At 35.7% G+C, this 26,609-nt stretch overlaps 1 protein-coding gene and 1 pseudogene across 2 annotated transcripts; both read right to left on the minus strand.

The window, feature by feature from the left end:
- Positions 1-265: 265 nt before the first annotated feature.
- Positions 266-3,796, minus strand: LOC145007307 (protein FREE1-like; annotated as a pseudogene). The gene is made up of 7 exons (XR_013662978.1): positions 3,688-3,796; positions 1,535-1,719; positions 1,321-1,452; positions 1,123-1,233; positions 956-1,021; positions 758-868; positions 266-672 (listed from the first exon to the last, which is right to left on the minus strand). The product of XR_013662978.1 is annotated as a protein FREE1-like (transcript).
- Positions 3,797-5,454: 1,658 nt separating this feature from the next.
- On the minus strand, positions 5,455-7,413 carry LOC145038122 (adenosylhomocysteinase). Its single transcript, XM_078986695.1, has 2 exons — positions 6,625-7,413; positions 5,455-6,411 (listed from the first exon to the last, which is right to left on the minus strand). Exons 1-2 carry the CDS (start codon positions 7,333-7,335, stop codon positions 5,665-5,667), a joined length of 1,458 nt encoding a protein of 485 aa, XP_078842821.1. The 5' UTR covers positions 7,336-7,413; the 3' UTR covers positions 5,455-5,664.
- Positions 7,414-26,609: the final 19,196 nt, after the last annotated feature.

A 26,609-nucleotide genomic window follows, 5' to 3' on the forward strand; every position in this document is an offset into this window, starting at 1 on the left:
GGAATTAGCAATAAGGACCAATCGTCAAAAATTTTGAAAGCACAGGGACAATCTATGACGTTTCTAAACAACGGGTACTATACTTTAGATTTTTTGGGAAACCACAGGGACCATTTATGATGTTTTTTCATATATATACACACACACATACGTATTTTGAGAAAATTTGTAGAAAAATCTAATTATTTAGAAAAAAAATACTATTTAGTTTCATGACCATACAAAAATACACATTCTGACATAATAAATATTTTGATTTAATAAACTTCTTGAACAATTACAAAATTTTGGATACAGGTTAAAAAAAATTCATTACATTTTTAGAAAAGAAAAAAAATATATATACTATTCTACGAGAATGTTACATTTATCAATAACAAAGAAATACAATATATAAATCATTCTACCATATTATACTATTACATATATTTTTTTTCATTATTTTGTATATTATTCTGCTGGAATAAATCATTCTTTTTGGAAGATTGGTGGTTATTGTTCATCCTCATCCCAAAGAATATTCATCTTCAAGATTTTATTCTATGAGAATCAGAATTCAAGAATTCAAGATTCCATTCAGTAAAATATTGTAAGATCTTCATGCCTATTAAACCTAGAAGAACCTCTACCTGCCACCTCATTCACATGACTCAGCCTCTGAGTAACTTCAGCCTATAAAAAAAATTAATGAGTAGAAAATCAATATTTATATTTTTTTATTTTTTATTTTTTATTTTTTAAATTATGCATTGCATACCATGCATTGGTCACAAACTCGAACTTGTTGAGCATTTCCCTCTGATGTGGGAGCAATTCTACCTTGAGTACACTTATCACAAAAAATATCACCACAATTTCTACAGTGATACTACAAAGAAAAAGAGAAAACAAAACAATAAATAAATAAATAATCTTCATTAAGATTTAAGAATTGAAATTAAACAAACAGACTAACCCTTCGCACAAAAGCTCCAAAATATGTTTAACAATTTGTGCATTTAGTAGATGCTTCATCTCGAACCTACATACAAAAAACAGATTCAATTCTAAATATTTTTATTTGACAATTGACACCATTAATAGAATTCCAATACAATTCAGATTTAAGAAGATTAAACTAACCCAATGATCTTTTTCTTTATTTCCATGCTTAATCAAGTTTTTCCAATCAGGGAAGACCTTCTTTTTTTCAGTTGGTTGTTCAGAGATTGTTACTTCTTCCATCTCCTTAAGCTGAATCATTAAAAGAAGAACCATGAATATGCAAGAAAAAAGTTTATGAATCATAGAGAATATGGAAGCATAGTAGTACTCCAGAACCTGAATGCTTGCAGCAGCTACCATGTCAATGATATTGGTTGTGGTATAACTGTTTGACTTTAGTCTAACACATCTTTCATCAACATCAATGGAAGTTTTGGTCCAGAAAACAAATACATTTGAATCCATCATCTATAAGGAAAGAAAGAATTTAGAGTCGTATTTCAAAGATTTTAAACTTTAACAAGAAATTAATTTGATGCAACATACTTACCTCCCATCTTGCTACAGATTCAAGGGAATAGAGTTTCAGTGTTCGGTTTGTTGCAGGATCAATGACTTCAGCACTATTGTACAAAGAATAAGGAAACAACGGTATATAGAGGAATGGAAAACAAAAAGCCCTAATTTTTAGATTAAAATTGCATGGTGGTTTTTCAATTGAAATGTCGATTTTTGCTTAGATAAGGGGAGCATCAGACAAACTCCTTAGATGCTAAAACAAAATAGCAGAAAATAATTGAACGACTAAAAGAAAGAAATGAAATCGAACCTTGGGTTTGATCAGGGAAGAAGAATAGATGAATAAAAGAAACACGAATGAAGTAGACAAACTCCTCCAATGGCTCATCTGTCGAGCGGAAGGAAGAGGAATTCAGAGGCGAATCGGATGGCTCTATGAGGGAATTCCATCGTGGAGAAGAGGGAGAAGGGGGGCGTCAAGGTCGTCGATTCTTCCTAGGCCTCATATTTTGTCATCGACAACCACCGATCGGGAATGACAGCAACGGTGGTTGATGATTCAGGGGGCATTTGGCTAATTTAGTCAACAAAAATAATGAAGAATAATGGAAACACAGCGACGAGAATGATCAAAAAAGCACCTCTAGTGCCTGGAATTTTTTTAAGAAGAAGGCAAAGGCAGTGGTGGTGATGGGTTGTTTCCTGCCGCCTCTTGACTGGTCTGGTAGCAAAACACGCAAGGGAAGGAACTCAAGATCAATTTTGTAGTCCATTCTAATTTTGCAGATCGGAACGAGATTTAAATTGGAGAGATTAGAAATTTCATGATTATAGGGATTTATTAAATTATCTTTATTTATTTATTTAATTTTGATTGACACACATAAAACAATATTTATTTTAAACAAACGAACCGATATATATATATATATATATATATATATATATATATATATATATATATATATATATATATATATATATATATTCTAATTAGACCAACTTTTTGCTTATCACATGATTTTGTTTATGTTTGTTCTTAATGGATTTCAATATTTACTTGGATCTCCCGTCATTTGTTATTTCGTTAACTATTCAGCAAAAAGTTAATTTGTTTTACAAACGAATGAATGATGACCGTTCAACAAAAAGTTTATTTGTTTTATAAATGAATGAAGAAAATCCATTTCTTCGTAAATGTATAAAAATAATTAAATTTTTTTTTTGTTATGTTGTTCTTTTATGTTCGTTAAATTAATTTTTTTTTTTATTTTCATATATATTAGTTTATAACTGTGGGAACCACAGTTATAAAAATAATTAAATTTTTATAGTAAAAAATCAAAATTATTAATCAATTATTTTAAATAAATTACTAATTAAAAAACATTATATTAATTATTTAAAATTATAATCATTGATTCAAATAAATATATAAAAATAATTTATAATATAAATTAGACCTTTTTTTGTTAATTAATGAAAATAATAATATAAATTTTAAAATTTAAAATAGATAATAAGTATATTAAAAACAACATCATATTAATAAGAGATCTAATAGATTTAAAATTAAACAACAACACATTAATTAAAAGATTTAATATAATGACACATGAATAAATAGGATGAGATGATTTAATTATGTTTATTTATCTACATTTTGTTTTATATTTGTCTGTTTATTTTGTAAACTCATTCTTTATTCAATCGTATTTATTTATTTATTCGTAATTATCATTTACTGCCTAATAACGGATGCCCACGCCTACCAATCTTAGTTTTGAAAAGACAAAAGTGCACAAATGGTCCCTGTGGTTAGCCGAAAATTGTCACTTTGGTCCAAAAAGTTTTGGACTAGCACCAGAAGTCCAAAGTTTTCATTTTGTTGCGAATTTGGTCTAATTTGTTTTGAACTTTTTTATATTGACAATTTTGCCCTTGATATTCTATTTTTTCATTTTTTCTAATTATTTTAATGTTTTCTGAATAAAATAAAAATAAAAAATAAATACAAAATTCTATCTCTCTCTCTCTCTCTCTCTCTCTCTCCCCCTCTCTCCACAAATCCATCTTCCTCATTCAAACTTTCTGAAAATGAAAATACAATCACCGGTGACTTAGGCTTCCGGTGATTGAGTGTTCCGGCGACTGAGGGTTTCGGAGGCCACCACCGTGTATTACCTACCGTCTGGAGCACCACCATCTCTTCTTTCACCTCAACCCACTCTGAAGCTCCAGACCTGCGACATCTCTTCGGCACCGCCAACGATTCCGACTCCGACGACACCATCGACTTTGATTTCGGCGGAGCACCACCATTCTATTGTCATTATCGTCTGGTGGAACACATTCTCATTGAATCTGGAAAGACGATGGAGGCCTATTCAAACTCACCCCCATTGAGCACATACCGATGTCACCCATTTCTCTGCCTTCTTTTCTCTTCATCTCTATCCTTCTTCGACGACGATTCAAGCTATAAGATTGATAAACGCTAGCGACACTACTCCAATCGTCCGTTTAGGGTCTCTACTTCACTATATCGTTCGTCTCGGTTCAGATTTGATGGCGCTAGGGTTAGGGTTCCCAAACAGCGGTGGAAGCTATCAAATATGAGGGTTTTCCTGTTGAAGGTTGGTGGAGGCTTTCAGATTTGAGGAACGATGATGGTGGAGGCTTTCAGATTTGAGGAACGACGAAGCGCCGGAGATGTAGAGAAACGAAGGCGGCGGAGACTTAATATTTGATGAGGAAGATGGCGTTGGGCCTCCCTTCTTCAAGTTGCAGATAAGATTTTTCATGGTTTTAAGTTACCAGGTGGTGGAAAAATGGGTGTCATCGATGGTGGTGGTCCGGCTAAATGGGTGGTGGGAAAATGGGTTAGAACCCTTTTGTCGGAGTCGCCACAGAAATGGTAACAGTGGCGGTGGTTTCCGATTATACTTTTCAGATATGAGGTTTTCAAGGAGATGGTGGTGATGTTGACTTACAGTGGTCATATTGGCTAGATGTTTTGTCCTGTCGTAAATGGTAACAGTGGCGTTGGTTTCCGATTATACTTTTCAGATATGAGGTTTTCAAGGAGATGGTGGTGATGTAATGGTAACAGTGGCGGTGGTTTCCGATTATACTTTTCAGATATGAGGTTTTCAAGGAGATGGTGGTGATGTTGACTTACAGTGGTCATATTGGCTAGATGTTTTGTCCTGTCGTAAATGGTAACAGTGGCGTTGGTTTCCGATTATACTTTTCAGATATGAGGTTTTCAAGGAGATGGTGGTGATGTTGACTTACAGTGGTCATATTGGCTAGATGTTTTGTTACAGTGGCGGTGGTTTCCGATTATATTTATCTTTTCCAACGGTAGTGTTCAAACTTTCCGATGTTCTTGTTAGCTAGAGAGAGAGAGATTGCATATTTTATTTATTTATTTTCATTTCTTTATAAAAATTATAAAAATCAAGTAGAAAAGACAAATTTTATTTTCAGAAAAATATTTAGATAAATTTTTTTTGAAAGAGAAAAAAATAAAAAATAAAAAACTAATATTTAAATAAATTAAAAACTAAAAAATATAAAAGTAAGAGCAAAATTGTCATTATGAAAAAGTTTAAAGGAAATTGGACCAAACCCGCAACAAAATGAAAACTTTGGACCTCTGATGCTAGTCCGAAACTTTTTGGACCAAAATAGCAATTTTCGGCTACCCACACGGATCATTTGTGCAGTTTAGTCTTTTGAAAAAAATGAGACGATTCTCAAAATAAATACATTATCTCATTGGCTCATTATATGCATTTTAGTGGTTCTCTCTTTTATAAAGAGAAATGCAAATCACTACTAAACATCAAACATCAAACATCAATTATACACTTCACTGTAGCCCTTTACCAATGCAAATAATTCTTTTTTCTTTTCTTTAATCTCCTCATGAATCAACAACCAAAATCCAACAAAAGCAAGACCTCTACCCAAAAACAACTAAAATTTGTGTTACACAAACCTTCACACTCACTCCTTATTCAAACCAAAGGCCTTTCAACAAAAAAAGACCAATCAGTTTCTTCTCCCCACCAAACACCACCATTAAAATTCAACAAACAAAACTAAAACCATATTCTTCTCCTCTTCAAAATCCCCATAAAAAACCAACAGTTTTCAGTACCTGTAAGTAAGAGGCTTGTATGGACCTTCAACTGGAACATTGATGTAATCAGCTTGATCTTTGCTAAGAATCGTCAACTTAGCTCCAAGCTTTGCAAGATGAAGTGCAGCAACCTTCTCATCAAGATGCTTAGGTAGAACATAGACCTCCTTCTTGTACTTTCCGGTGGTTCTCTCCTTCCACAACTCAAGCTGAGCGATAACTTGGTTGGTGAAAGAGCATGACATCACGAAACTAGGGTGGCCGGTGGCGCAACCCAAGTTCATGAGACGACCTTCAGCCAAGATGATGATTCCGGTCTTGGTTTCAGGGAAGACCCACCTGTCAGTTTGTGGTTTGATGGTGATGCGCTTCACACCTGGGTAGGTTTCAAGTCCGAGCATGTCGATTTCATTGTCGAAATGGCCGATGTTGCAGACGATGGCGTTGTTCTTCATCTTCCTCATGTCGGAGACCATGATGATGTCTTTGTTTCCGGTGGTGGTGACGAAGATGTCGGCGTCGGAGACGACGTCTTCCAAGGGGAGGACTTGGAGACCTTCCATGGTGGCTTGGAGGGCGCAGATTGGGTCGATTTCTGTCACGATGACACGTGCTCCGGCTTGCTTCATTGCGGCGGCGCAACCCTTTCCGACGTCTCCGTATCCGCAGACGACTGCGACCTTTCCGGCGATCATGACGTCGGTGGCTCTCATCAAACCGTCGGGGAGTGAGTGACGGCATCCGTACAAGTTGTCGAACTGCGAACAGGTTTCAGGTTAGCATTGAATTCGGATCCATAAAAGTGCTAATGATTCATTCATAAGTGAACAATCGTTATCAGATCCGAATCACAATCACAGCATTATAACAGATCTAAAAACCTAAAACCCTATTAGTTTAGATCTAGGGGATGATCCACAAGCATTAGAACAAATAAGACGAGATCTATAGATGAATTACGATGAACATACCTTGCTCTTGGTGACAGAGTCATTGACATTAATGGCAGGGAAAAGCAGAGTACCATTGGCTTGCATCTGGTACAACCTCTTAACACCAGTGGTGGTTTCCTCAGACACACCAACCAACCTATCCTTCATCTTGTGGTACTTCTTGGGGTCGACTGCTAGACCTTCCTTAATGATCGACAACACGATCTGGAACTCAGCGTTGTCGGTGGAAGTCGGATCGGGCAATTTGCCGGTCTTCTCAAACTCCTCCTCAGCCTTGACTCCCTCGTGAATCAATAGAGTAGCGTCACCACCATCGTCAACGATCAAATCGGGACCACCGCCGGGACCCCAATCTAGAGCACGCTCCGTGCACCACCAGTACTCCTGTAGAGTTTCCCCCTTCCAGGCGAACACGGCGGCGGAATCACGGGCGATGGCGGAGGCGGCATGGTCTTGAGTTGAGAAAATGTTGCAGGAGCACCATCTAACCTCAGCACCCAAAGCGGTGAGAGTTTCGATGAGGACACCGGTCTGGATTGTCATGTGGAGGGAGCCGGTGATTCTGGCACCCTTGAAAGGCTGAGAAGGACCGAATTCCGTCCTGCAAGACATGAGACCGGGCATTTCAACTTCGGCTAATTCGAGTTCCAGGCGGCCGAAGTCGGCCAAGGACATGTCCTTGACTTTGTACTCACGGCCGGTGGAGGTTTTCTCGACTGTGAGAGCCATGGTGAATGAGGGTTTGTAGATCGGATCTTGGAGGCTCTCAGAGAAAGGATGGGTAAGGCAAGAAGCAGAGTTGGGGAATGGAGGGTTATAAATAGGGTTTAAGTGACAGAGATTAACGGTCCAGATCTCATCTGTGAGGATTTTTTTAGATTAACGGTCGTAAGATTGGGTCCCACCTAGCTAAAAAAATTATATCTTCTCTAAGAAATCATTTCCTTCACGTTTATTTAGAACTAGATATTTCATTTCCTTGTAAATTATACATGAAGGTAAAATGTTAGGAGTGATTAAAATGTAGTTAAAAATAAGGTAAATTGTTACTATAGCCTAATAAAGTTATTTTGGTTTAAGACATAGTTTTTGGTTTTCTTTTACATTTCTAATGGTATAAATTATTATTTCTTGGGTTTTTAAAGTCATTTCTAGAAAGTGAAGGGTTATTCGGTGAGCCTCTTCGTAATTATTAGGTTGTATGTTACAAGTCATTAAAATATGTCATCTCCCCAGCCACGTCAGATGTCATCTAACACTTGAATAATTGATCTACTTCACCCTTCATTTACAATCTAAATAAAATATTCTATTGTCGCTTTCATCTTCCCTATTCTTTTATTGTAACTCAACTAAAAATCGCTCAAATGGTTGTATACATGAAGATCGATCTTCATTTTGCTGGCTTTTTACGAATTACCTCATGATTAGTTACTTAGATGAACTTATAAGAGGTTTGAGGATGTCGATCTTGCTGGAATGGAGAAGAACGAATATGTGGTGTTCGTCGAAAGATTCGCAAATGATAAATGTGTGAATGTGTATTTTTGCATGTCCGATATTGAGTTTCCTAATGGGTTGGGATAATAGGTAATGAAAGAGACTATCAGGAGTTCATCAAAGTAGGGTATACTTGTGGTTGTGTAGTTCCTATACACATGGATCATCTTGGTGTCAATGTTTATCAATTGATTCTTGATGAAGAAGCTAAAGTATGCAGTCCTGAAGACAAGAGTCTACTTTAGGTGAAGTTAATGAAGAAGTACATTGTGAGGGAGTTGTTGAGATTAACATAGACGAATTGTAAGGTACTATTAAAGATGACAATGAACATGTTGATTGCATTCGTATGAACAATACCATACATGATGTGTTTTTTAGCCAGCTCTTCCCCAAGCTGCAACCAACCCATGACATTCCACGCCATGAGGATCCATATGTTCATATAGATGACAATGAAACAATACTTGAGGAAGTAACAAGTTTTAATGAGAATGTACATTGGAAAAGGCATAAACATGTGTTAGGTATGAGATTTGAAAGTCCTAAATAGTTAAAACATATGTTGTGTGATTATGTTGTTGCTAATGGTTATCAGTTGTGCTACAAAAAAAATCATAGTATGAGACTTTTAGTTAAATGATGTTTTGGGCGGTGCAAGATTAGACTATAGGCTTCATTGATGAGTGAAGAACATTCTTTACAGATTAACTCTCTTACAGATGAGCATAATTGTGCAAAAGCAAAAATCTAAATGGGATTAATTGTTAACTATGCATGGATTGGCACCCATTTCACAACACAATTCTTACAAAAACAAAAAATGAGTGTTATGCTAGTTAAGGAATAAGTTAATCATGCTTTTGGAATTGTTGTGAGTATGTGGAAGTATATGAGAGTTAAGAAACACACAATTCAGTTAATTTAAGGCAAACCACTTGAGCACTATGCAAAGCTTTGGTCATATGGTGAGGAGATAAGAAGAAAAAACCCAGGATCAACTTTCAAAATGGATGTCAATAGTATGCCAGATGGTAAGATATATGTTAGTAAGCTCTACATATGTTTTATGGGGTTGAAGCAAGGTCGGAGAGGCATTTGTAGGAGAGTAATAAACATGAATGGTTGTTTCTTAAAGGGTTTATGTAGTGGAGAGTTAATATGTGTCGTAGGAAAGGATGCTAATAATCATATTTTCCCAATTGCATGGGTAGTTGTTTTTGTAGAAAACAAAGAGAATTGGAAATGGTTTTTGGAGAATCTTAAAGATGACCTAGACATGGTAAATGGTTTTGGTGTTATCGTGATGTCAAATCAACATAAAATGTCACTTGGTATCCAACTTCATGTACATTAAAATGAAGTTTTTTTTAACAAATTGCATATGTTTTGTGGGGTTGTTTGAGGTTGTGAAAGAGATATTGCTTACTTGTTGAGCATAGACAATATACAAGGCATATTCTTTCCAACTTCAGGAAAAGATTCATCGGGTACACTATGAGAGGATGTTTTGGAAGACATGCATGTCATCCACTAAGCCTTTATTCAATGTAACCATGAAGGAAATCCAACTTCTTAATCATGAAGCATTTTCCTACATTATGAGAAAGAACCCAAAATCATGGTGTAGAACTTTCTTTCAAGAGGGCAGGATGTGTGATGCAATTGAAAATGGATTATCTGAGAGCTTTAACAATGTAATTAGAGATGCAAGGAAAAAACCAATAATCATAATGTTAGAAGAAATTAGGTTGTATATTATGGTGAGGCAATTCAATATGAGCATCAATGGTAGTTTATGGCCTGAATATAAAACCATGTCCAATTATTATAACCCTACTTAATGAGCTGAAAAGAGCTCAAATGTATGTTGTTTATGTTTTTATTTTAAATTAAGTGATATTACTAGATACTAACTTCAATACAATATCAATAAGGTTTTAGCAACCGGCTTAAACCAGTTTGAAACAAGAAACTTGGCAGAGTCATGTGTTATGAATCTAGATATGAAGACATGTTCTTGTAGAGTATAGCAACTAAATGGTTATGGATATGTGCATTCAGTTGCAATTATCTCCTTTCTAAATAGAGATGTTGGAAGTTATGTGGATCCAATGTACTATGTAGCATTTCACATGAACACTTACAAGTATACAATGTGTGGGATGAATGGTAGAAATATGTGGTCATCTACTGACCTTATACCAACTTTGCCACCATTAAAGAGAACAATGCAAGGTAGACCTAAAGTGAATAGAAGAAAGGATCCAACTGAAAGGGGTGCAAGACGTAGTGTGTTAAAGGTTGGGAAAAAATTTGGGTTGTGTATGCAAGCAAGTAGGATATAACAAGGTGACATGTTCTTAAGTTCAAAAGCTAACAAAAATCAAGGTAAATAAAAGGAAGAGAACATATGTAAAAGATGGGGAAGGAAGTAGTGGAACAAAATCAAGTTCAAATGCAATCACAAACAATAAAGGTAAGGATGGAATTATCAAGAAAATAAAGAAGTCTGAAATAATTATCAAGAAAAAACTAGCTACACAGGTTAATGGTAAGAATGAGGAAGGCAACACCATTGAAAAGCCAGTGGAACTTGAGTAGGAAATAACTTTGACTTTCTTTCATTATATACTTGTTATATTTTGATGAAATTGTAATGTTTCAAAATAAGTTTGGATGTTTGGTGTTATGTACTACATGTGGTTGCTAAACAAGCATTTGTAATGTCAATGGTTTGAATGCATATTTTATGTTAGTAATGGGCATGTATGGTATTAGGGTGCACTTTACCCATCAATTTAACTATATGTGCTCCCATTCTTCCAAGTTAAAGCATTTCTAAAAGCATATGTTTTCATATGTACCATTTCCATCTTCACTAACATAACTCTTGTTTTTTTATTAACTGTGTGTCACTGCCCTTGAGCGCCTCTCGAAGTTTAGACTTTTCGGTTTCAACCCTACAACAACGGTATCATAACTCACATGTGAGTTCACAACCCCATTTTCCAAACATTTTCAAGGGGAGGGGGATACATGTTAAAATGCAACTATTACATATTTATTACTAAATGTAGTTAGATAATTATGCTCATAACATTAGGATGATATTATGTATGGTAGATACTCTGCCCAACTTTTAAGGTTAATATTATGCCTAGTTGTTATACTGATTCATTATGATAGAAAAATATCATACCTAGTTGTTACTTTGGCAAGTTTCCAGGAAATGTCAATACACTAGCCATTATTATAATCACCCTTTGGATAAACTTAGTACATAGTGGTTACTCTGCTTAAATATTCAGCTATGCAAAACACATTAATTATATATATATATATATATATATATATATATATATATATATATATATATATATATATAAGTAACTCGTATAAATACAACAAGGAATAACAACACAGCCGACCAAGGGAGGCCCCCACACCAAGAGTTAGATGAGACACGATTGATCAACACGCTGAAAGATTTTTAGCTAGTCTCCGACCTATAATCATTAAATCTTAAGTGAGCAGGAGAGATATGTATAAATCTATATGGGATTCACATTCCAACCTATGGTTGCTACCTACTTGACGACAAGCCGAAGCAAACATAACTTTCTAAACACATTTGCGACGTTCGATGAAGCGTCGTCGTTTTTCGGGGAACTCAACAATCATAGCTTGATTATAAGAAATCATCGTAACCTTGTTAACCTAAAACTAACTATTTTATACTACTACTAGGAAACAACCTAAGAAAGTAGTGATAGTTCACACAAACTCGAGGAAGTAAGTTTAGGATACATACGATAGCTAAAATAACCACACAACATTTTATAAAAATGAAACATGTGGACTCACCAACATTATTTTGACCTTTCTAAAACCACATGTATTCTCAGATGAATGAACTCGGATGAAGAAGGAGGTAACCCCCGATGATGCAACTTGAAGTTTATGTGCTTTAATATTGTACTTTGCTTTTGCAACCTATCTGTACCTCGAACAGAAACAAAGTTGCTTAATATATCAATGTGTTATCCAATGTTTGTATGTGGCCTGAAATCCAACATTCTAACGTCGCACGGCCCGTTGTTTCTGTTGGATTAATGTCTAAGTCCATAACTATAATTGGTAAGACTTGACCCGACCCGGCATGGTCCATTTGGGTTGCATGGCATCATGCACTTGGATAGACTATAATGAGAGAAATAAGACACTTATGGTTATTAATATATTATAAGTTCTAGTATATTAATAATAAGAATAATAAGATTATTTAATTAGTATTGATCAAGAATTAATCTAGGATTAATTAAGTGATCAAAAGAAGACTAATTAAATATATGGGTTGATTGTGTAAATCATCCATACTTGTATAGTGGGCTAATGCTCCATGGATTATCTAGTTGGGCCAAAACCCATATGATGCTCCTTGGATGCTCCATGGTGTATTTGAACCCATGGATCCAAGGAAATGGAAAATCATGACAATTAGGGTTTGCCCTAATTGTAACACTATATAAAGATCTTATTCTTGACAAAATCGGCCACTAGATTATTCTAGAGAGGGCTAGCCGATTTTATGAAGTGTAGAATTCTCTCAAGTTATTCCAAGTGTATTTGGTGTTGTGTGAACCATTTGAGGTGTCACACTTGGGGCACTAGGCACTCAAGCTTCATGAAGACATTCTACATCAAAGAGGTATGTATTCTATCTTGTTATATTGATAGTTTTGTATGCTAGATTAGGATAATACCTTGGATGTTCATATTTGCATGTATAATAGAGAAAACATAGATCCAAGGTATTTAGGGTTACATGTACACTTAGGAGTGTTAGAATGCTCAAAACCCAACAGTGGTATCAGAGCCTAGGCTTGTTTTCTTGTTATACCTGCAATAGAAGCTGAAAAATCGAAATTGGTGTTGTCAGCCCAGTAGACTCGCCGAGTTCATGAAGGGACTCGACGAGTCCAAGGCAAAATGCATCCAACTCACCGAGTTGTGTTCATGCACTCGACGAGTTGGACCCCAGACAACATATTTTCGAGTTTTTTGGCTAGAAATGGACTAGGAACATTACCCTAAGTTGTTTTTGAACTTATAAACTTGTTTTTGTTGTGGTAATGTTCATGCTAATCCAATTTCAAAGATACTTGTCAATAGATTCATGTTTTGTATTAGTTTAAAGGTTAGACTAATTACATGAAAAAGTTTGATTTGAATTATCTTGTTCTTATGAGTTGCTTAGATTAATAGAAAAGTTGAGTGAAAAAGTTGTTTTCAATCCAAGTTAATCTAAGAGTTGATTCTAAAATGTGTTTTTGTAACTTGTCCTCAAGTTATATGAAAAGTCACATTTAAGTCTCATAAAACTCATAAAATTGGCAAAGGTTACAAAAATGAAGAGTCTAGTTCTAATTAATTGGAGTTATGACTCCATAATTTGTCCTCAAGTTATGGAGGACCAAGAGTCTCTTCATTAAATAATATATATATATATATATATATATATATATATATATATATATATATATATATATATATATATAATGTAACCTTAATTAATTCCATAAGTTATAAAAATAAAGAAAAGTTAATTCTTTTATTAGTTTAAAGTCTTCCATAAGTTATGGAACTTGAAGAGTTTTTTGGATTAAAACTACTTTAAACACATAAGTTATGGAATTAATTAGTTTTGAATAGTTTCAAAACTTGCCCTCAAGTTTTGGAATTTGTAAAGTTTTCTCTTATGAATACTTTAATTCCAAGTTAGCCCTTAGAATTTTAAAAGTTAAAATTCAACCCTTATACTTTATAATATTATAAATTAATAATATATATATGTATAAGAGTAAAGTCGGTCTTACCGCTAGTACGCCTCATTCACGAAGCCGGTCTATAAGGTGGGTATAAGATTGTTGCCTATAAAATGGCAAATTAATGGGTGTCCACTCTCACCCACCGTTTGCTTGACTGATGGAGGGTCGTTAGCCGAATGGGTTTGACATGACTATAATTCTCCCTTCATTAAAAGTATTAATGATAAATACTAAGTAACTAAACTCTAAATAATACCCAATCTTAGTTACTTAGGAAAATGTGAATAAGGTGCTAATCCATGAAATTACACTTTGCACTTTGTTTAAGTCGGTTAGTGGAGCGTGTGTGGTTAACCGGCACACTAACTCGTATTTAACAAGGTAGGCAAAGGGTAACTTAATGTTTATCATAGTATCGATGGAGCGTGTGTGGTTAACCGGCACATCGATTGAGGGGTAAACACTTAAGGGTACCAAGTAATTTGCATGGTTACTTCACCCCTTGTTTTGTGATCCTCGGCATCCCAGTCACAAAACCTGAAGGGCACACTCGAGATTGAAACATGCCATTGAACAGTTCAATGAATCTCAAAAGATCTAGGAGTTTCAAATCCAATTAAAACCTAATAATACATTTCGTTTATCTTGGTGGAAATTGGTGAATCGTCATTCACCTACCTTCAAATTGTTTTATAGCTTGGATTACGGCATACCTCTTCTAAGTTATAAAATAGTTTGTTGGGTCCTAGCCTTAATATTTCATATTGGGTGTCATATTAAGGACTTTAGATCAACTATCTTGAATATCTCCCAAAAGATGTCTGGTTTAGACATTTATGATCTTCCCAAATCTCTTGAAACAAGCATTCCTAATGAAGATGATGTCCCATGGATATCATACTTCTTTCTCCTCCTCCAATTATTCTCCCTAACCCACAAGTTCTTGAAAAGTTTAAGATCACTCAAGCCCTAATGGCAAGGCAAGGTCTAGGTGTGATCACATCTTGGAGATGTAGTCACATATTGACAAGCCGGGAGAGTTGGGTGTCAAAGTCTTGAGAAAGTTAGTGGCTCAACTACTTTCTAAGTCACATAGTGAGTTCTTTTGGAACACCTATGAAACAGACTATGACAAGACCCTTAATGATCTTATCTATTTGCTAAGATCAACTTCCTGAAACTTTATGGACATTGACAATGGTGACACTGGAAATACAGAAAAAACATTCTCTTCCCAAGGAAAGGTATTGACCATAGTCAACTAGGTTGACCAAATGGTAAAGAGAAAAAGGCTAAGTCTGTAATAGTCCTGTGTACCATTATCAAAGGGTCCATATGTTTATATTGCCAAAGTAAGGGTTATTAGTTGCGAAGCTGCCAAATTTACCTAAGGATGTTAAAGTCAATAAGTTTGACTCTACTTCAGGTAAAGTCCACTATCTAACTCTATTAAGTTTCTATAATGAGATTCCTGATACATGATGTGACTGGGTCTCATGGTAATGTTTTAAGAATCAAAGAAAAGTAAAGGAACTTAAAGAAAGAATATGCTGAATCTGATCGCGTAGATGGATTTCTATCGCGTAGTTTGAAGATCGGATTCTTGAGCTACTTCTTAGGAGTTATGAGATATTGCTTAGGAATAGATAACAACAAGTTTTCATATGGGTTGTAAGGATAAGTTTTTCCGCATAGTTTTAAAATAAAAGAAATTTTTGATTTTATTTATTTTAAATATCCTTACAATGGCATTTGAGGAAAAATTGTTGCTTATATGATTCCATTAATAGCAAGAGTGGAAATATGAAATTGATTTTTTCATTTGTGGTAATGTCTAAAGTTATCAAATAAAGGAAAGATTCTCATCACCCAAGTCTCAGTTGGACCGGAACTTGGAATCATGCAAGGTGTATAGCATGATGAATGAGAACTTTCAAGTATTGGAAAATTAAGACTAATTACTTATTCACATGGATGTGTGAGTCAAGTAATGGACTAAGGGATCGAGTACATAGTCATGTGCACTGATTAAGTCCACCACAAAAGATTAATAAGACTATTCGTCATAGTTTACTAAAGCTTAGTAAATATGATTATACTTACAGGCTTAAGTGTAACTCTGAGACATTGGAAAAGGTTCCAATGTAAGGCAGAGCGAATAAGAAGAATCAACTTAGGCAGAAAGATAAAAGTTTCTCAAATCTGAAAAGATGGGAGAATACTTTAGTATCAGTTTTGTGATCATCTTAATGATTAAGAAACCATATCAAAATTAGTTCTCTAAGGAAGTCTTAGTGCATTCTTATGACTAAGAAGAAGGGATCTTGAATTGTTGAAATGGTTAAATCAAGAAGATGAGTCATACTTCGTTCCAATACAAGTCTTAGAGTCATACTCCAAGATTGTAATTTGAGTGACATGTCTTAAAGAAGGTTTAAAACACTTGACAAATGTAAGAGTAAAAGTTTTCTACTCTTGTACATTTGAAATTGGTAAGTTGTGATGTTTTGGATAAAACAAAGACCAACTTAGGCCAATTGTGTGAAGTGTTTGTATTGATTAGAATCCACACTATCTCTTGGATGTTTGACAAGGAAGTCTTATAGGTCAAGAGGACAATGGGAGTCTTAAAGGTCTTGAAATTCTCAAGAACTAATCAAGAATGAAACCTGAAGTTCTTCACTAGCACACGACTTGAGGTTTATAACCTATCATGTTGACATATTCTGTGCCCATTCCAATCAAAGGTGGCTTTGCATATGAGTTCTTAGAGTTCTCAATTGGTTGCACAACAACTTGGAAGCAATGGCAGGCCCTTGAGCTGCCAGATGGCAAGAAATTAAGATTGAGTTCAATCCATATGGTTTTGGATTTGTCATTATCTTTGTCTTGTGATTATGGTTTTGACAAATTCATATGGATAGGAACTCGTACACCATATAAATCTAAGTGTCATAAGGTTTCTCTCTGATTCACGAAAATGATGGTGAGGAAACACTTTCACTAAGTAGATTTTAGTTAGATAGCAATTGTGATATTTGCATTCTCAAAGTCGTTAGTGGAGCGTGTGTGGTTTACCGGCACACTAACTTGGACTTGTGAGAAGTGGCAAAAAGGTCTAACCATTATGATTACGGCATCCCTCTTCATAATTGTTTAGACAAACATGTGAGCTATCTAAGAGAGGTGTATGATATTGATAAAGTCTTATCAAGGAAATCTAGTATCAGAAATCTGAACTTTGGTAAGAAAGTCAATAAAGTATTAATTTCTAGAAGTCCAGCTAATTTTTGAGAACATGTCAAAGCTAGTGGGAGCATAAGTGTTATGCTAATAATCATCATGTTAGTGGGAGCATGATAATTATGATAAAGATTGCAAGTTAGCAATGTTAATTATAGAAAACAAAAAGTTTCAATTGGGAAAAAGTTGTTTTGCTATAATTAAGGGAGAGGAAATTATACTTCATCTCAAATCTATAAGCTTAGATCGTGAGGTTTTAATCATTTAGTCAAGGATATATATGAATTTCATGTTGGAATGGCTCAACATAAGGAAATTCTGTATATGGGTCCATTATTTGCGTTCTTAAATTCGATTATGATTACGACATCCCTTTTCATAATCTGAATTATGAGAACTTGGCAAATAGAAATGGAAATGTTATAGCAAAAGACTGGTTTAGTCTTTATGTGAGACATCATGAATCGTATCCCATATGCTTCGGATATAGGATCGATTACATGTGCTATATTCATCCTTTCTAAAATTTTCCAAATGCCTAGGGCATTAAGAAGGGAAAAGGTTTAGAACTGGATATGACTAAAAGGATTAAACAATTGTTGAGGAAAATCTAAGGTTTACCAAAGATTGGTTGCTCAAGGACAGTTGGAAGTATAGTGATAATTCTGGAAGGACCATATTGACATAATCTGTAAGGAGGCAACTCTTGTTCAGAAGTGATAGTCAAAATGAATCTGGAAATGTTTCAAAGTCAGAAATTTCAATCTGTGTAAGATTAAGGAAACTTAATGCAAGAAGGATGTTTCCAAGGAATTGATCTCCTTTGGAATACTCTGTAATGATTGTTGCCAAGTCTTTCTGACTTTGTGCATAATCATTACAAGAGGATCAATGCATATAAGTTTAGAATCTAACAGATTTCAGTAAATGACATGAATTTGGAATTCTTGTATTTACAGTAAGGATTTGAGAGTGTGAAAAGAGAATCATTGAAGTTATGTTCAATTGATCTAGTTCACAAAGTAAAGATCATAGACAAACATAGTATGCATACTTGGTGTATGGCATGACTAGTGTTTAGAAAACATAGTGTACATGCTTGGAGTATGGGACAACTATTGTTTTAAATTCAAGAATAATGTTGATAGCTGAAACAGTATACAATGAATAATGTGTAATCATATGGTGATAAATAAAAGGTGTTTTATTTATATTCATAAGTTCTGAGACCATATTGGATTCAATTATTATTGTGTTGCACTTTGCATGTTTTGACTTCCCAAATAAACTAGGTTATTCTTCCAGAATGACTAAGTTATTCAAATCATCCACAGTCGGTCATATGTTGGAAGTAGATATGAATTAAGACTGTCATGGGTTGGCTTGTAGAGGTCTAAGGTGTTGGACAAATGGCTACAACACTCATGAGTGCTCATAAGTTATGAGTATTGGATTCAACCCGCGCTCATTGGAATCACTTCATGGATTTTATCACGAGTGATCATGAGACGATAATATCTTATATTCTTCAAACCTACAGATATGAGTTGTTACTATGAGTTGGTTGTACATTGATTGCATGAAACTGCATTTGGTAACTCGGTGCTATAAAACGTGTCTTTGTGTATGATTCAACAAGTAGTAGAACAAGCCATATGATTCGAAGTTTATCCATTCCTTTTACCTTCGGGATAAAAGCGATATCTGTGGGCCCCTCGATGATTTGATGATGACAAATGGAAGTTCTCGGCCGGGCCAAGACTGATTTGATTTGTTCAATTAGTCAGTCGTCATAAATCGGAAATCGGGAAACAACTAATGGACAGAGAGAATGATTATAATCCATGTCTCAGTCCATATGATATCTAGAATGGAGGAATATATGATCCCTTATCTAATGGACAAGTCATTGACAAGATCAGAGTTCATCTACAAGGTCAGAGTTTGACAGAAGCTTTTGAGAGCTACGATTGCCAGTTGGTTCCTGAAGTCATACGCAAAAATAGTTTTAGACTTATCCAAGTGGGAGACTGTTGGATTAATGTCTAAGTCCATAACTATAATTGGTAAGACTTGACCCGACCCGGCATGGTCCATTTGGGTTGCATGGCATCATGCACTTGGATAGACTATAATGAGAGAAATAAGACACTTATGGTTATTAATATATTATAAGTTCTAGTATATTAATAATAAGAATAATAAGATTATTTAATTAGTATTGATCAAGAATTAATCTAGGATTAATTAAGTGATCAAAAGAAGACTAATTAAATATATGGGTTGATTGTGTAAATCATCCATACTTGTATAGTGGGCTAATGCTCCATGGATTATCTAGTTGGGCCAAAACCCATATGATGCTCCTTGGATGCTCCATGGTGTATTTGAACCCATGGATCCAAGGAAATGGAAAATCATGACAATTAGGGTTTGCCCTAATTGTAACACTATATAAAGATCTTATTCTTGACAAAATCGGCCACTAGATTATTCTAGAGAGGGCTAGCCGATTTTATGAAGTGTAGAATTCTCTCAAGTTATTCCAAGTGTATTTGGTGTTGTGTGAACCATTTGAGGTGTCACACTTGGGGCACTAGGCACTCAAGCTTCATGAAGACATTCTACATCAAAGAGGTATGTATTCTATCTTGTTATATTGATAGTTTTGTATGCTAGATTAGGATAATACCTTGGATGTTCATATTTGCATGTATAATAGAGAAAACATAGATCCAAGGTATTTAGGGTTACATGTACACTTAGGAGTGTTAGAATGCTCAAAACCCAACAGTTTCCACCGACGATCAAGGGTGTAACAGATAGGTATCAGAGCTTCCAATTATATCGAACTAGTAATTCCTTAGGAAATACAACTATAATCTAGGGCTACACTCTAATTAGGTTTAACCCTTTAAGCGTAATAAATTAAAAAGTATTAAAATGGTTCTATCCTCTGGTACTTCTCAGCTAGCTAATCCTTACTTGATAGTCTTGGAGTACAAAACCCAAAAAATTTATAAAATATACACAACGCAACAAAGATTTAAAGATATAGAGAAATATGAATGCGCTCACAAAAATATATTTACTACCCACCAACACAAACCTATGAAATCACAACTCGGGAATTTAGGTCAAAAACCATGTTTAGAGTTGGTATAGTACATCGGTTGTACCAGTACTAGATCTATAATGTGCAACTAAGTTTTATTATGGTTCGACCGATGCACGATTAAACTCGGATACGGTGGTTGGCAATCTAATCGCTTGAGGGCTTATGGATTGGATGTATAGACAATGATGATATATTTGGAGATTTATTTTTAGAGGCTTTGTGTCTGGGGATTTTTGGCTTAACGACATCTACACTTGAGGATTTATGGCTTAGGAACCACTATTGGTCACTTACGACATAGTAGGGAGACTCAAGAGTTACAGGTATTATGTATTACATGCTTATAATTGGATGTTATATTGTATTTAATTGATCTTCACGTCTCTCATTAACATCTTTCATGTTTGATTTCTTGTGTATGTTTTCCCGATAATATGGCAGGCATAAGATCATGGAGTGTAGCTTCCATATCGGAAGAGGAGCATGCAATATATGGTGCTTCTGACCCTACAGACACACCAACGATGATCATGACTTATGTGGAGGAGCCTATGGAGGGCAGTGATAACACCGAGCCCGACTATACTCCAACTGAGCACCCGTCCGAGCCCGACTATACACCAGTGGAGGATAACTCCAGCCCGGACCCTTCTAATCCAATATATTTATTAGACTACACACCGGCTAGACTTAAGCTTCTCACATTCGATTATGAGACAAACGAGGGTGGGGAGGATATTTCCACCTCGCTAGAGATCTCACCACCCTGCCCCACTCCTTCACATCGATCTTTCAGAGCTCACACTACTAGTACTCGGGTGAAACAAACCATGAGAAAGACTATTGATATCCCCTCTCGAAAGAGAGAAAAATCTCCACCTCCATCACAACCGCCAGCGAAGAAACTGTATGGGGACCCCACTTGGATGCCCATGATTAGATCTTGGAGGCAATAGGAGGATATCGGCTTGCGCTTCGAGGTAGTGGAGTCCTCTACTGCACCTAACCTTACCCCGGACACCCCCATTAAGCAGGATATCTCTTTCCTTGTACCACATACCACCCATCACTTGGATCGCATTGGAGCGATGGAATTTGAGCTAATTCTTTTGAGGATGGCCCTAAGGAAACTAACGAATCGGGTACCTTATCTTGAGGAGGAGAGGGATGTGATGGAGATGAGGACCCTACTTATTCAGAACCGAACTTGCATGTGTTACAATTATCTTTCCCTTGAGATGATTACGTCCTGGAATCATCAGCAAAACAGGGCTTGATGGATGGCCCCGCACGTTACCTTTAGATCCTAGGTATTAAACGTAATTCCTAAGTATTTTCAAACGTGCTTCTAACTCTTGCACTTATTGACTGTTGGTGGTGCATAGCCTTACATCTGCGGTTTATTCTATTTTGGGATTTTATGTTCTAACCTTCGAGTTACAAACTTGATCCTTATTGGAGACAAGATTAACTTAAGATGAGGTCTTTACCTTTACTATCGTAACAGACTGATAAGTCATGTTCTAATGACCTTCTATCGCATGATGTAATGGCTAGACTCAGGTCTCTTTGAGTCAAACTTTAACATTGGTAATGCCTTCCTTCATGTTTGTAACGCCCGTGTTTCTGGGCTTGTCATTAATAGCGATGTAATAGTATAGGTTAATCTTTGTACCCCATCTTGAAATAATAGAGAGGTATTATTTGAGTATTATGTGTTTTGTGTTTAATTGTGTGACTTAAATGAATTAAGGATAAAAACAAGCGTCAAAATGAAATGTTAGATAATCTCGATATCTATTAAGGTTGTGGTAGTGGTCGTGACAAGGTTTCCGAATATATAAAGAATGCTGAAATCCGAGTTATAACGAAGAAGTTATGACCTGTCGAAGTTTCGCGACAGAACCGGCACGACCCTGAATGATGTAAAATACGAATTTAAGATCGAGCGATATCTAGCCTTAGTAATCTAAACGAAAGTCGTAGAATATATTAAACCGAGAGCGTACATAAAAAGAACGCCCAAATCTGACTTCGTGTTAGGAAGTTATGATTTTTCGAAGTTTCAGCCTAGCAGTAGACAACCCGAAGTTTGAATATGAGATCGAGCGATATTTAGCCAAAACTTTCTAAATGAGAATTAAAGATCTCATCAATAGTAATGCAACGACGAAAAGACAGACGAAAACAGACGTCAGACGAACGAGTTATGATTTTCTAACGGAGTTTTCCTATTCCGGCCTACTAAAAATAATATAATAAATATATAATAAAAATAAAGTCAAAATTAGCCGACAGAGTCTAAACGGAAGTTGTAGATCTTGTTTTTACATACGCGTGCATATAAAGAATGTCGAAAACGGAGCTCGTATGCGAAAGATATGAATTTCTAAAGTTCGAGACACGAAACCCGGTACTATGTTAGAGTTCACGATGTGAACACTGTGTTCACGACGTGAATTCAAAGATTTGACCCTTCTAGAGCTGGCAGACCCAAGTGGACGAGTGACGCATGCAGTGACGATCAAGCCTCACGATGTGAGCATTAGAAACTCACGACGTGAACCCAGAAAACTCACCCTATAAATAGAAATCAAGGGTCAGCCGATTTAGGTTGCTACTCCCTTACTCTCCCACTTCCGATACCCTCTCTATGACCTATTTTAACCCCTGAAGCCCATGTATCATCCCGAGACCCGAAGCGAGTACCGAAGCCCGAAGATTTCGAGAAGAAAATAGTTTCTGAGCCGAAGTTTTGCCTACAAGAAACCAGGTGTGTGAAGAATACTACTTCTGCAAGCCGTAGTGTTGTCTGATCATCTTCTGATCAAGTGAGTGTATATTACTTTTTTTCTAACACATACATATAAAGTATCTCCGAGTGAATACGTGTTATGTGTATATAGATATATATTATTTGTTACTTCGAATGAATTTGTATATTTGGAATGAGTATTAAATAAATATCTTATCAGTTTTTAAGTTGCATATGTATGCATATGTATATTGTTATCTACAGAAAGTTGGGTAGAACTTGGGTAGATAGTTGATGTGTGATAAACTGATGAGATGCCTCGATGTTGTTGTTGTTAACCTAGTCATCTAGCGGAGTATGGATGATGACCACGGACTCTTTCTAGACAGTCATGTGGAACGCTAGCAGGTTCATAACCTGTAGGTGTTGTAAACTAGGGATGAGATTTAGAATCGGAAAACCGGACCGAAACCGGAATCGGACCAGAACCGGAACCTTTAGAACCGGAATATATAGAACCGGTTCTGGTTTCGGGTTTAAAAATTGACTTTATCCGGGTTCCGGGTAATCCGGGTTTGGGTCCATCGGGTCCGGGTAAACCGGGTCTGAAAACCGGAACCACTTTTAGGACCAGAACCGGTTTTTGTGAATCATTTAAAAGATGTATATATCATTCGTTTCAACTCCGATTGACATGCGGTTTTTTCCAACATGTAGTTTAGAGTTTGTAGATGATTTTATACTGTAAATTTGACATTTTTAGTTTTATATTCATTGACTTACAGTCCCCCAAAATCGAGATATCAAAGCTGGAAGTTTTTAGTTTTTCAGTTTTTTTGTATTCGGTGAAAGTTTTAAAACATGCATATGTAATTCGTTTGAAGTCCGATTGACATGTGGTTTTTTTTTGCATCTTGTAGTTTACAGTTTGTACATGAGTTTAGACTATAATTTTGTCATTTTTGGTTTAACGTTCAATGATTTACAATCCTACAAAGTCGAGATATCAAAATTAAAAATTTTCAACTTTTCATCTATTTGTTTTTGTAATTTGTATTATGTGAAAATGTTAACACATGCATATCTCATTCGTTTAAAGTCAGATTGACATGCGGTTTTTTTCAGAGTGTATTTTAGAGTTTGTACATGATTTTAGACTATAATTTTCTTAATTTTGGTTTCTTATTCAATGAGTTACAGTCCCCCAAAGTCGGTATATCAGTTTGAAAATTTTCAAAGTTCAACCCACTAAATAGTAAGTAATTACCAAAAAATTCCGATTTTTCTGGGTTTTCCGATTCTAAACCCACTTTATCCGGTTCCAACCTACCCACTTTGATGTTTCTGGGTTTTTCGGTTCTCGACCCACTTTACCCGGAACCGTATCCGGAATCGAACCAGAACCGGTTCCTATATACCGGTCCGGTTTCCGGTTCTATAAAATCCTGTTAACTAGTTTCGGGTTTTCTTGGTCCAGGTCCATCCTGTCTGGGTTTGGACCCACTTTCATCCCTATTGTGAACGATGTGTTAACCGGTGTACTCTATCCCCCTTATGGTTGCCTTTAGGACATTTATTGCTGAGGAAACCCCTTGCAGTAATGTTTGTCCTGATGAAAATTCTAGATTAGGTCCCTTGTAATAGATATTGTTTTAGGGACGTAAAGTGAGGATAACGGGAATGGGTAATCTGGTTATTGTTGGTTGATGAAATTAAATATAATTATTTATTGTGGGTTGAAAACCCTATATGCTTACTAGGCTCCCCAAGCCTGACCCACTCAGTTTATTTGTATTACTGGAAGTGGCGCGAGGGCATAAGATGGATGAATCATCAAGTTGTTTTGTTTATGAGCCTATATATGTATATAAATATTGTATGGATTGTAATATGTCGTTTATGCTTTTTGGTCTGTATCAGAACATGACATCCCGAGTTTTGATTATATAATGAAAATACATTTCTTTATGAAATGCTTTGGTAAATATTATTTTATCATATTTTGTTTTTGGGAACAAATTCCGCAACTCATTTAAATCAAAAGGATTTACTCTGAAATTGTTTTAAAATCATAAATGAAACCGGTCTTTTCTGGCCGTGATTTTGGGGATGTCACAATGTTCTAATGTTATATAATTGCATTCTAGTATGTATCACTTCTAGCTATAAGCTGCCTAGTCTCAATGATGGTTGCGATACTTCTATTGATCGCTTCGATTATCCTTTCCTTTAATATAAAGTCGGACACCACGTCGAACTTACTTTGTTGATTAGTTGGACTCGATTCGATATGACCACTAAGGTCGGAATATTTATCTTCGTATTCATTACATAAATAAAGTTAGTGATGGAAATGAACAAAATAACTCAATTGTTGGTGTCTTAGTAACCATGTGACCTTCCTTAATCCAAGTGTGAGTCATGTGCTCTGTTAGTATAGGCCTCAACTACCTTTTCACACCTACTCATACTTGTCACAAGTATTATCTTGCAGTTTTCCAAGTTACCATACAAGAATTTCACATAGTCATTTAATACATCGGATAACATAACTAAGGATTATATTATTTCTTGAAAATGATTATATTGCTATCCGAGTTCATCATACATAATGCCTTTAGGCTACATCATACAATACTAACCATATGGGATGGCTACATAGACATCCTAGGAGCTTCCTTTTATTGGCTTCCTGAAGTTACATTTTTTTTTCTTACTTCATAGCCCTTAGAGTCATCTGAGATGCTCGAGCAGCCCCTTTCTTCCTTAGGAAAATTTTCACTACATGCCCTTCTTCTTTACTTTGAAAACATAGCCTTTCAATGCATTTACATTCATTAGCACAATGACCTGTAACTCCACACTGGTAGCAAATTACATCTTCTTTGCATTGTCCACAATGCTTCTTTCTACATCTTTCACACCAGTTTAATTCGTTGTTGTCCCTAGGTTTATTGTCATTGGGGCTCGGTTTTGAAAACCTCCTATTTTTGTTGAAATATGAGGATCCTTCATTAATCCTCTTCTCCTTGACTTAATCCTAGGTGGTGGTTCTTCCTTTGATCATGTCTTCAAGGGATTTGGCCATTTGGATGTCTGTTTCCAGTGTGTTTTCTAACTTCACCATTGGATCGAAATCCGTTGATATTACATTAGAAGATCTTTATACCTTGGTGGATTTGATAGGAACCATGTGAGAAAATAACATCATTTTCTAACTGAAGACTGCAGCATATTCACCGACGTTCATGTCTCCTTTCTTCAGATTGTGGAACTCCATGCACATTTTCGACAGGTCTCTTTCTGAGCGGTATTCCATTTTTAAATGTACAAGGAAGTCTTGCCATGAAATCTTTCATGATTCGCTTTTTGGCATAGTGACGACCAATCGTCTCCACCAGCTTAACACACCAGTATGTAGTTGTGTGGTTGTGAAGATTGTCTTTCGTTTTCTGCTATAGTCACAACTTTCAAATGTCATCTCCATTTCATAAATCCAACCCATCATTTCCACTTACGTTAGCCTTCCAGAAAGGCTTGGTGGTTGGGATGCCAT

The sequence above is a fragment of the Lactuca saligna genome, chromosome 1 (genome assembly GCF_052625555.1).
Source record: "Lactuca saligna cultivar CGN05327 chromosome 1, ASM5262555v1, whole genome shotgun sequence".
Taxonomy (NCBI): Eukaryota; Viridiplantae; Streptophyta; class Magnoliopsida; order Asterales; family Asteraceae; genus Lactuca; species Lactuca saligna.